The following is a 12,655-nucleotide window of genomic DNA, read 5'->3' on the forward strand; positions in this document are numbered from 1 at the left end:
AATCGGAAATTTCTGATAACTTCGAGAAGTCACTAAAAGGCTAACTCTACTAAGACTAAGATAACTCGAAGTAATATTTCAAACGGGTTAAACTGCAGTGGAGAAAGTCCGAAGAAGATACCGCTATAATTGAGCCCCATTTTTTCTGTGATCTTCTGTGAATTCTAGTTTTAACTTCTCATTCACTCCTTCGAGATTTCTTGCGATTTCAATTGCCAAATAGATTATCTAAATCATGTGATTAAACAATATCATAGGCTTAAACACAGACAAATGGCAAAAGAAGATAAACAGTTCACCTTAGGGACTACAATGGTGTTTTCTTCGCTGTAACCTTTGCAAGCTTCCATCCGCATCAAGGTCCCAAGCGAGTAGTCTTCCACAAGCTGCCAAAGATGAGTTCATGAGAGAATTTGAGGCGGCACCAACAAAGATTTCCGAGGAAAGTACTCAAAGCTTCTTCGGTATTTTAAGCAATGTATGAAGCCACAAGTGAGATATACTCTACAGATATTTCCCAATTCCAACCATTAAAATATGCTTCAATGACCAACCTCCTTAAAATGTTCGCAGAAGTCATGCCACTTCTCCTTCATGCCACCTTGCTTCAACTCGACTTCTGTAACCTAAAAAAAAGAAATCCATGGGGACAGAAGCGCTCATTTTGCGCTCATTCTTATCCATTGGTGGAATAAACGTCTGAAAATCTTGCGACGAAAGGTCTTTGCAGAAATTGAGTTCAATTGGTGAAGTATAATCAGGTCAAAACGACATCAAGCACTGACAGTTGCGTAAGCGGTCGAAGCGACGGGGTGGAGCGTGGCGGTTCGCATCATGTAAGGATCCTCGCTTCCGCCACCCATCTTCGCAGTTCGCCATGGTCCCACCTCGATTCCAAACCCGTCTCCACCCCATAACGATAGCGTTGACACACGTGGAATTCCAAAGAAAGATAAGGAATATTACTGAAACCTTTTTCTCGAGCCAGTTCTAGTTCGTGGAAACCCAGTTGACTACGTCAGAGTCTGTTCTTTCTCCAAGCAAATCCAGCTCAAATTGTTGAGCTCATGGCTATGAAATTTATTGCACTTGCGAGCCAGGTGCGCTCGAAGCCGCATCGTAGATCGTAGTGGGGAACTCAGTACTACCATTCCTCGCTGCAGTTCGCCATAGTCCTATGTCGATCCCAACCACCATCTTCGCTGCACCACTTCGAGCGCAGCTTCCTAAGCAACTGCACCGCGCTTCATGTCGTTTTGACCCCTGTATAAATCCTCGAACAAACTCGTAAGTCGACATTCTCGAACAAAACACTCTTAGGGAGGAATTCATTAAGAACAGCAAAAGTAAAATTTGTCAATGAGCCTCACAGTAGGATCCGTACTCCGAGAACAAGTCGCTTCCCAAGACTTTTTGGAATGGCTTTTTTCTCTCGACCGAAGCATTAAATAGGGTTTTTCCGTATTAATTTGCAACTAATCCATTGAAAATCAAGTTAGAAGAGTACAAATAACAGAACTTCTTAAATATATCGCGGGTTTTTTACTTTGGTTTTCACTGGCATCTATTATGTGTTACCAGGCCCATCTACGGTCTGTGGTTGTATTTCATCACCTCAATGAGTGGTACAGCACACCTTGATTAAAGATGCCACAGGCACTAACGACTGCTTCGCCAGTACTAACTAAGTAATGGACTTCACTATCACGTGCTGCACATCGTTTCCATAACCAACTATCGCGTCGCGGTGAAACAATGTGAAGTGTGTAGTGTCTATGTGAAGGACACAGAAGTATCGCTGTGTGCAGTGTTTCAGAGCGGTAAGGTTCTCGTCGGCGTGATCACTGATCTCTGCCAGTATATTTTCTATGAATTACTAGGCGCAGTTGGATGCTTGTGAGATCACTTGCATCAAATACGAGATAACAACCTATTTATTTTGATCTACCGCGTCCAAGTAGCAAATTTAAAAGAAACGCATAAATTGAGGAGATCCAATGATGTTAAACGGACAACGTTTCAAAACAAGTGTGGGAGCTAAATCTAGATCAACAACTTATCCATACGAAACTGCTTTGGAACTGATCAAGAGTCAACAAGCTGGAGAGGTGACCGCAAGAAGTACCACCTTAGTACGCAACGAGTGCTGGAAAATATGGTAATCTACGACGAATTCGAAGAGGGTTTGTTATGAAGCTATATTGTCACACGCACGATGCAATTAAAGGCGAAAAGAATGTTCTGCGATTTAAAAAATACGCTCGCATATGTCGTGTATGCCACATAATGGAATATGAACTATACTAATGCAGCATGTATAGCATATATATATATATATATATATATATACATACATATATATATATATATGCATATACTTTTATGCATATGCATATGCATTCTCTCCACGAAAATGGAAAAACTACTGGCGTCCGCTCGACCAGTTCTAAGAACAACAGGAACAGAAGTTTCATGGACGCTTGTTGGTGCACTATGTTGTATACTTGTGGGGGTCAGCAGGAATAGCAGGACAGTGTTTTCTATACTCTTGGACAAGACTGGTACCAATCCTTAGGTCCGAAAGGATGAAAGGCTCGGTTGGCACTGCAGCGACATCGAACCGTAAATCGAGGAGTTGCAGTCGGACCTCTTACCGACTGTGCTACACCCTTACGCTTCATTCTCACTGAATACATGTACTTTGCGATATCAATTTGAATGGTCGTACTACAACTAAAGTAATTCCTACATGATTTGTAATGAATCTCTAACGAGACTTCCAATCTCAGAAAACCAGACTAAAAGAATAAAAACCTTGTGCACGTCTAGGTCAGGAAATGAATTCCTGAATGACGTATGAATAACATCCTGCAGTTTGTTCAGTCTCAGAACTTTAGTGTCGCAACACATCAGAAGGTTCATATGGACATTAGCACGTTCTGCCGCCTAAAAACCGAATAGAATATCTAGGCTTATGTGGGAGAAAAGAAACTAAGTGAGGCTGATCAAAGGCAGCAGAATTTCAACATTAAAAAAAAACCTTCACAGCCCAAGCCATTTCGATTGAACTATCGTTAGTGTACTTGTTCGCATCTCCATAGTCGATATCATCCATACCTAAATACTTTCGAAAAATTCTAAGCGATGAAATCAATGACAAACTATCAATGGTAGCCGGCCCTAATGCTTATAACTTCTGGCTAAATCAGTCAAAAGAAGAAATGGATTTTGAAGTAGGCATGAGACATTCCATGCAGAAAAAAAAGAAAATAAAGCCTTAAGAGTATGTTGAGCGTGACGAATTTCCCTTATCTACATACCTAACTGAGCAGCAGCGCCAACAACTCCTTTTCAAAAAATAAAGGAGAAAAACCTACTTTTACAAAGAAGAAAACTCTTTTTAAACCAGAGAAAGGCCGTGTGGCGAGGCACATCTGTGCATTTGCGACGAAACACATAGTATACGACAGGCACCGTTTCTATTTCGTTTCTACCTAGAACATAATATTTTCGCCACACGGGTCATTCGTTGTATTGGAAGTTACGCCGTTCCTCGCATGTCACTACTAGTATGATTTAAAATGACTTCGGGGTAAAGTGTAGTGGGGGAGGGCATTCAGTGGCGCATTTATTTCTCGAAGCAAATAGTCAAATCAGTCGGGGCCCTAAGGCCTAAGCATTGGTCTTAGAGGATCTGTGACATGTTAACTAAAGTTACCAAGAGAAAAAAGCAAGTTAGACTTTCGGGAAACAAGGGCGCCACTGCCCATCCCCAACTACACTTCACCCATGACTTCGATCTTCCCTTCATGCCCACTCCATCCAACCATGCACGACGTACCACCCGCCGGCGTCGCCACTAGTCGGACGGGCCGTCCGCGCAACAGGAGTGTCAGAGTGTTAAAGTCATGCTATATAGTAACAGGATTTATTCTGTCACGTTTGTTTGTTTGTTTGCGTGTGCGTGTGTGTGTGTGTGTGTGTGTGTGTGTGTGTGTAACGAAATTCCACAAAGCAGTGAGACGGGTCCAACGCCGTCAAATAGCTGCGCTTGCGCCAGAAAGCGATAAAATGGGTTTGGACGTGTTCCAAGGCATCGAATTAGTGCGCCGACTTAAGGAAGCTATCCATTGTGTCGGATTGGTGTGAAACGTGCAAAGTTGGGATCCGCGGCGTCGGACTGGTCCCAGCAAGAGATAAAATGGAGTGGGACGGATCTCACGGCGTGCGCGCGCTAACACAAGGAAGCTATAAAATGAGGTAATTTGGGTCCCATTGTGTCGGATTGGTGTGCCGGCGTCGAAAAGCTATAGAATGGTTTGAGACAAGTAGTACAGCAAGGAAGCTATAAAATGGGGTAACCAGTGTCCTATGCTGTCGGATTGCTAGCACCGCAAAGCGGTAAAATGAGGTGACAAGGGTCCAACGGGTTTGTGATGTGCAGTGGTGAAGCAGTATCGCTCAATACCTTCACCTCTATGACTCCTCCGCGTATCTATTTCCTTGCACGTTTGCCTCACTTTGGAAACATGCCTTCTTCAGAAAGCGGAAACACCCATGCAAACGATTGCTTAAATAGTAGCCAACAGTTTACATGACCTGACGTAAAACGTTATCTTTATCACTACAAACGTGGCACATTATCTTTATCAGTTTATGCTTTCACGTCATTTTACGTTAAAGCATCATTCTGTGACAACTGCTGGAGGAAACAGGAGGAAAACCCATATTTCGAGTAATGTTTTCAAATTGTTTCTGTATTATATTGGTACGAAAGGAGTGTTTAAAGCTGAAGTTCGAATGTTCTGCAAATCTAGAATGGACAAATCTAGAAAGAAAGCTATGAAATCTTTCGCCTAAATTTGTAAAAAAAAAGAAAGTGTTGTTAGAAAAACACAACTCTAATTTCACAGAAAATGCCATTACTAATAATTATCAGAATGGTATATAGTAAGTCAAAACAACATGAAGTGTTAAAGGTGTTAGTGGGGTTAAAGGCATTAATCCCGGAAACCGAGGTGGTACGGGTTTCAGGTGGAGTATTCGAATACGGGATCGTGATTATGGAGAGAAGCGTGATTCCGTCCATTTCTTCCTAATTGCTGTAAAAAACTTCCCGGACGATACGGCTTCGAGCGATCCGGCGCGCTATTTTCTACGACTTCGATTGGAGCGCGCCAGCCTTGTGCACGCGAGGCATCTTCCGGACCGTTTTTTACCACAATTAGGAAGAAATGGATGGAATCACGTCCCTCTCCATAATCCACTATCCCGTATAAGAATACTCCATCTGAAATCCGTACCACCTCAGATTCGTGGGGTGATCCCTTTAGGCGGCTGCGCTCGAAGCTATGCGGTGGAGAAGGCGGTTGGAATCGCGGTAGGACCATCGCGTACTGCAGTGAGTAAAGGTGCTGGCAGGAGTCTTCCTTCGGTTATAAACGCCACGCTCAACCGCAGCGCTTCGAGCGCAACAACTTACGCAAATATACGCTGCTTAATTTCGTTTCGACTTCACTCTCTGCGGAATCTGCTATATTTAACGAGAAAACCATCACACATATTTGATAAAACGCAATGCCTGGTTGGAGATTTGTGACGTGAGATGCATTTGCACGACTAAGTTAGTGTTCATGGTTGTATATCACTGAGATACGTGGCGCTTTGTTGCAGCTAAGGGCTTCATAACTCGTTCAACAATCTAATGCTATCCTTCACAATCAGGTTTCTGGGAAAATAAGGCTGTTAAGTTCTGGTATATAACTGTTCATCATTCTCACAGTTCTTGTAATAATCGCATTCTTTGAGTTCGCCCGCTTGCTCGATGATCATTGATTTCTCTATTGTTTTTTTCAGAACTTGCAGAGATGAGTGCAAAAACGTTCGTAGACGGATTATTGAAGTCCTACAAGGTTGTGGTATTCAGCAAATCGTACTGCCCTTATTGTCACAAAGTACGTTACTTTAACACAACTTATACTTTTTTTACCTATTGACATACAGCCAGATTCAACAAATTGAAACAAAAATCAAAATATTGAATTCGAATGAACGCAGTAGCTAGCGTTCTTGTATGTTCGTTCTGTTTTTCGTACAGTATGAGTATGGAACGATATAAATTCATATGTTTGATGTTGTTGATTCATGTTACTTGAGTTATGCGTAAAAATAGCTTTTGTTGTACCCTTCTACATACTTATTAGAACATTTTTCTTTCTCAGGATATTTACGTTGCTCACAGCAGTGTAGAGTAACTGAATGATGTAAGGGTATGATTATAGTTTCTATCGCTGGTGTGCGCTTCTTTTCAGTTGCATAGGAACTTTCGTAGTAGTAATTCAAGTATTAATTCCGCTTAGGACTTTCCGTCTGCATGTTTTCTTGGACACGGGAACCACAACTAGTAAACGTGATGACCAAACCAGTTGTAATATAATTTCTATCAACATTCTATCCCCTGAAATTCTCATCAGAAATTAAATAAGATTTTGTTCCTGATATATCTATTGAATGGATATACAACTTCTCCTTTTTTCACGATGCTATTCATATCAGGAAATTCCTAAAAATTGTTGCCCGTTTGCTGATTTTACTGAAAGTGAAGTATACGGCACATGTTTCTGTTTTTGATTCTCTCAAGGACCATTTCATCAGTGAAGATCTGGAATAGAGGATATCTTTGTGTCGAGGGAATGGTTGCAATCATAGCTGCGGTGCGGAGCAGCCGGAGCCTCCTCAGGTGAAGTTGGTCTGGGTCATGGGGGAAGATGAGCATCCTTTCGCCAACCGTCCAAAAGTGAAGGGAGTCGGAGCACAGGGTCCGACTATCGCATGTATGGTTGGGGTCTCGTTAAGGTTACTGTTATTCAATGTTTTCAGATCTTCTCCGCTGATTTATCAATTCTTCGATGTTGCAGTACGACCGATTTTTATTGCCGCAAAACCGGTTTTACGTTAAAATACAAGTACAAACACGATCTCTTTTCTTTCATGCAAACTAAAAATAATTCTTCGAGTTTCATGTACGCAAGCGAGACTGGAAGTGTTTGTAAGTGCATATGTATATCATCGCAGTTTTTTTGATTTGTTGGCAGACACGTCGCGTGAAACTCAGTTGATGGAGAGGCGCTGACTGTCTGTGTATATTAGCATTGTGTACGTAGCCGCAACTCTTTTTATAAAACTTGAATTGAACGGCTGGCGGATATCATGGCCCAATCCGGTTAATACGTATCGAAACGAGCCGTCCCTGAACGTATTTGAACTCATCCTGTCCGATGTTCCGCTAGAGCTCATACGGAATCTGTCCATCCGTCGCTGTTCCTTATTTTTCGGAACGTGATGTCACACCTATCCTGTCTGGTTTCCTCATATCCTTCACCATTTTTATCCAGAACTTTCTACTGCGTCTCCGTGAACCTTTGCAGTTCTGGTCTGGGAGCATTTTGAAGATAACATAAACAAGGCGATCTAATTTCCTCCTTATAATGGTTTCCTTATAATGTGGACAAGAAAGCGAAGACAGTTTCCTAATGTTTTTTACATTAGGGGATTATTGATGTTCCTTTAATACATTTATCAAAAATTTCACATATGCCGAGAAACTTGCGAACTTCCCAAGATAATCTACAAATTTCTTTTGTCGACTTGGTATTCATGTGGTTTTAACCACGCGTTGCTTCTTCACATTAGTATTTGCATTACTCGCGCTGGTGAATGTACTACTTTGGCTACTTATTTTCTTATGAACGCATGCCCTTTGACATCTCATACCTGCTTAATCATACATGGTTGATCATCTTCGATTTTTTTTCGGGATTGTTACAATTCTGTGGAGCCAAAAGCTGGAGAGCTGAGACTCAAAGAAGAACTTATCAGCGGATTTGATGTTAGTTTGCCACCGATCGTTTGGTAGTCGGCCAGCAGCTCCCACAGCAATACCCGATGGTCCCGGAAGAAGGAGCGAAGAACCTTCCATTGGAGTTGATTCGATTGGGACTATCGATTCTTCTTCTCGACTTCGATTAAGCGGCTGAACGCCTTAGAGGAGCCAGTAGGCACGCCAACTATCATTATTACAAAGGACGCAGCAGTCGTAACCCATAGCAATACCCTGCGGAAATTCCGACTGGCGCTGGCAAAGCAGCAATAACAACTGAAATATGCTTACCAGACATGGTTTGGTCTTGGTCAGTGCGTGGACCTCCCATTTCGACAGAAGTTACCGGTAGCCTAGAACGTGTGGGTGAACTGTGATAGTGCGTTTAGCAACGCAGAGTTGTGCAGCCGTCGTCTGGGTGGTGGTCAAGATACTACGAAAATCGTCGTCGATGTTGGCACGAGGATTTCTACGTGTGGCAGGACAACGAGAGAGAAGTTCCTCTTGTGGCGAACCAGTTTGAACAAGCCGAAGTAGCGGAACCAGTTATCGACATTACAAATTTCCAATGGATGTGTTTGATTCTCCAGAACAATTTAGTAGCTCGTGTATTATCGGAATATATATATATATATATATCCCTATATATCTGAAATGCACATACACGTCGCTTTTCCGCAATATCTGATGAGATGCATCCGGAATTTGTAATATGCATTCATATAATCTTCAAAATTTCTTAAGAGAATTTGAAGTGTTGGCTTGCTTGAGTATTGAATGTCGATTTTATTCCGAATCTCTGTGTAACCAGATAGATTCGTCATATGTTCTTATTAAATGGACTTTTTTAAAATACTCCTCTAATGATTTGTATTCCTTTGAAGGCTCGTGCGGCGTTGGAAAGTCAAAACCTGAAACCAGGAGCAATGGAATGGGTGGACATCGAAAGCAGACCTGACTGCGCAGAAATTCAGGACTATTTGCAGGTTTGCATGGATTCTTAAGAGAAAAAAAAAACTGTTGTGATCATGCATCACTTCCGTCTCAAATGTTACGCAATTGAAGTAGCGATCGTCAACCAGAAGCGCTCTATAACAAGATCCCGATCATTTTAGCTATTAAATAGGAGAGAGAGAGATGAAGTGAAGTTCCGGGACACAAACTTATTCAGAGGTTGTCCATAACTGTGATTACTTCCACTTTGAGACTTAAATCTGATCGATAGGAATTCATTTAACGTCAAGTATTTCTCGGCGTTGTTAAGGGAAGAATGTGATAAGTCATTGCATGAGTTGCTTCTGCATTCCTGTTCTATTTCGGAATAAGTACAGACACCAGCCCAAAGCGGATTGATTGCGGTATGGTGTAAAAGGGGAGCAAATTTGCTATGTGTGCAAAAATCGATACCAAGAGCTTTTAAGAAGAGGAGAAGGAGAGTTCCTAAAATTCATCTTTTATATGGGGCCTGCTTGGTCTGCAAAAGTTGAAACTTAAAAGAAAAGAAGAAACGTTTCCCGAGAAAGGGAGGGAACATCGTATCGTTCCCTTTCTTCACCTAAATACTCTCCCATCATGTCTGTGATTGCCTGCTAGGAAAAACCTTTGTTGCTTTTGCACCGCTATATCCATTCAGAAAAAGAAGTTTCTTCATATGTTGTATGTTTTATTACAGAGCATCATCTCAATATTGGCTTAAAGGCATCACCCCACGAATCTGAGGTGGTGCAGGTTTCAGGTGGAGTATTCGTATACAGGATGGGAGACTATTTGTCATCTATTCCTCACTCACCTTCTAGTTGCAAGTTTTAGAATACATTGAAATCTTTATTTCTTTTATTTGCCCAGTTAAATGGTTAGTAGTCGACAGGATAAGTCAAGGATGCAGTGACTTCAACGAACAGACTAACGTTCCAAATTCTTTGATGTATGGTACTAATTCGAGGAATATGATCCTTAGAACAACACTTCACATCTTACTTTCCAGGCCGTTTTTTTACGGCAATTAGCAAGAAATGGACGGAATCACCTCCCTCTCCGTAGTCTCCCATCCCGTATACGAATATTCCACCTGAAATCTGCACCACCTCAGATTCGTGGGGTGATGCCTTTAAAGGCAACCCCCCACGAATCTGGTGTGGTACGCGTTTCAGGCGGGTAATCCCTATACGGGGTCGTAGATTGTGTGGAAGAAGGTGACTCCGTTCAACTCTCCCTGTATCAGTGTAAACGGCGACCCTCAAACTGTTTCTTACGACGGTTTCTGCTGCAATGCGCAACCGTTGCGCCCAGCCCCTTCTGCGATTGTTCGAAAACCCATTCGGACGAATCGCAGGAGAGCGGGGCACAAAGGTTGCGCATTGCAAAAGAAGCCGTCGTAAGAAACAACTCCGGGGTCGCCCGTTTACACTGATACAGGGAGAGGTGAACGGAATCACCCTCTTCCCCGCAATCTACGACCCTGTATAAGCATTACCCGCCTGAAACCCGTACCACCCCACATTCGTGAGGTGATGCCTTTAATATGCAAAATTTACCTCTTGGTTTCAATATGTAAGTGAGGTGTATTAGATATGTATAGACAGATTGTACATATGACTAGACAAAAAAGCCAATTTCTTCGCTTCATCTCAGGTTCTTCTCATTTCTCTTATATTATACGGTGCAGACTAAAAATATTGTTTGTACAGTTTCGAAGTAAATTCCCTCCTGGATTTCGTTATTCTTTTTCGCCTCTCTTTCCCGCAACGAAGGTATGGTTTTTGATATGACAATGGTCGCTTTTTAATGGCGGTACTCTTCACTGCTTAAATTTCTCCTCTCAACTAGACAAGCTATTTCAGTGAATATCTGCAAGCAGCAGAAACGCGCTCGAAATAAACATTCGCGCCATACGTTCGTAGATTGTTTTTTCAGCATCACTTTCTTACTCTATATTCTTTCATTTTCCGTTTGTATGGTACTGTGTGTAGTAGATCCACAAGTTAATTTTTGTACACTTTACATCTTACATCTCTCCAGACGTCTTCTGTACCTCTTTATTTCATATCTCTTTTTGTTTTCCTCGTGGATGGGAGAGGTTGGAGACCGGACTCCGACTATCACATCTGTGGTTGCGATTAAATAATGTGCAGATATCACAACCGTTACCGTTGTATTCTTGACACGATTTGATATACATGTATACAGCAACAAAATACATCCATCCACTCTACAGAGTGACCAGATTCTAAGTTTTGATTACCTGTAGACTCTATTCAAAGTTTCTTATTCTAGACCCTAACAGGAGCAAGGTCGGTTCCTCGAGTGTTTATAAACGCGAAATTCTTCGGCGGAGGTGACGACACAGCTGCTGCTGCAAAAAATGGAAAACTCGCTCAGATACTTAAAGAGGCACAGGCTATCTAATAATTTCTCCATGTCCTAGTTCACGTAAGTTTTTTCTATGTAATTGTTTCTTGCCCGCTTACGTAAGGTAAATAAACGAAATTATGTTCGTGAGTTGTCATTTGTGTAAGTCTTATATGAAGCCTACTAAGGTTCGTAATTTTGCCAAAATTATATCGTTATTGTCCTTCGTGCTAGCAATACACATTCAGAAAACTTTATTTATGTTATGCTTCACGACCGAAATCAATAAATGTTCTTTTTTTATTTTAGTGCGACATAAGCGTATCTAGCATAGAACATTTCCCGAATAACATTTACTGCTGTACAAATAGATGCTCGGAACACTCGGGAAGAGGACGAAGTGGTATGGCAAAAATAAGATCAACACATGTGAGATCAACAAGCCCGTATTGCTGTGACAATGATATTTCTTAAAGCAGGAAGGATAACAAGAATTTGTTTGAAATCACAGTAGGTTTGACCATCATAGTTGGCTTGGCACTACTATAGCGTAACTATGTTAGCGAGGTATTGAAACGGTGACAAATTACACATTGTCTACAGCTGTGCGTTGATGAATTTCTTTTAGCACATTTGTAAATTTGGGTACTTGAAAACGTAAACGAAAACGTGCAAGAGTCGCAAAGGTGCGGTCTACACCAAAGGATTCATATCAAGTGAGCACAACAATAAAAGTGTGCACGGTTCGGTCAAGACGACCTGATTTGCGGTGCATTTGCGTATCCTTTGCGCTCGACATGACTGTGTGGGTTCATCTCTCAGTTCTGCACCCTTATAAGAGTTAGGGGGTTACCACCTCGAATTCGACCGCTTACGCAATTGCACGACAAGTTAAGTCGTTTTGGCTCGACTGTATTCTTTAAGATTTCTTCCGATTCTCTAACAGCACATCACTTGGACAATGAAGTGTAGAAATTGTCGTTGTATAGTCTGCCACCTAATTTTGACATGGCGTAGCGTTATAAATTTGTGTAAGAGTTAACATTGACGTACTCGACCATTTCTTTCCCTTATTTTCTTTATGAAAATTGCGTTATAACGCCACAAATCAGTGTCTCAACCAGTTGTAAAGGGATATAGGAACGTTTGTTTAAGGTCACGCGTAATTCGTAAATTCTTTTCTGCATTTTTTCAGCAATGTTCCCGCCAAATCGAAGGAGGTTGTACGTCTTCGTCAGCACGTATACTCTAGAAGCACGCAGCCATGTTAGAAAATCTTCATTAATGGTCGTACGCCATATGGGTTGTTACAAATTATTATGATAGAACATTTGATTGATTTCTGATTTTTCGAAGTAAATAAATCAATCAATCGGGGCCCTAAGGCTTAAGTATTAGTCTTAGAGGATCAACTGACATGTAAACCAA

At 41.6% G+C, this 12,655-nt stretch overlaps 2 protein-coding genes across 2 annotated transcripts; one reads left to right on the top strand and one right to left on the bottom strand.

Annotated features, from left to right (window-relative positions):
• Positions 1-123: 123 nt before the first annotated feature.
• On the bottom strand, positions 124-3,115 carry RB195_006807 (uncharacterized protein; the record flags this gene model as incomplete). The annotated part of the gene is made up of 5 exons (XM_064180109.1): positions 124-228; positions 300-386; positions 555-626; positions 2,815-2,946; positions 3,041-3,115. The coding sequence occupies 5 exons, from the start codon at positions 3,113-3,115 to the stop codon at positions 124-126; spliced, it is 471 nt and encodes a 156-aa protein (XP_064037008.1).
• Positions 3,116-5,867: 2,752 nt separating this feature from the next.
• RB195_006808 (uncharacterized protein) lies at positions 5,868-11,284 on the top strand (the record flags this gene model as incomplete). Its single annotated transcript, XM_064180110.1, has 3 exons — positions 5,868-5,954; positions 8,764-8,865; positions 11,153-11,284. 3 exons carry the CDS (start codon positions 5,868-5,870, stop codon positions 11,282-11,284), a joined length of 321 nt encoding a protein of 106 aa, XP_064037009.1.
• Positions 11,285-12,655: the final 1,371 nt, after the last annotated feature.

Source organism: Necator americanus, chromosome I (genome assembly GCF_031761385.1).
Source record: "Necator americanus strain Aroian chromosome I, whole genome shotgun sequence".
NCBI lineage: Eukaryota > Metazoa > Nematoda > Chromadorea > Rhabditida > Ancylostomatidae > Necator > Necator americanus.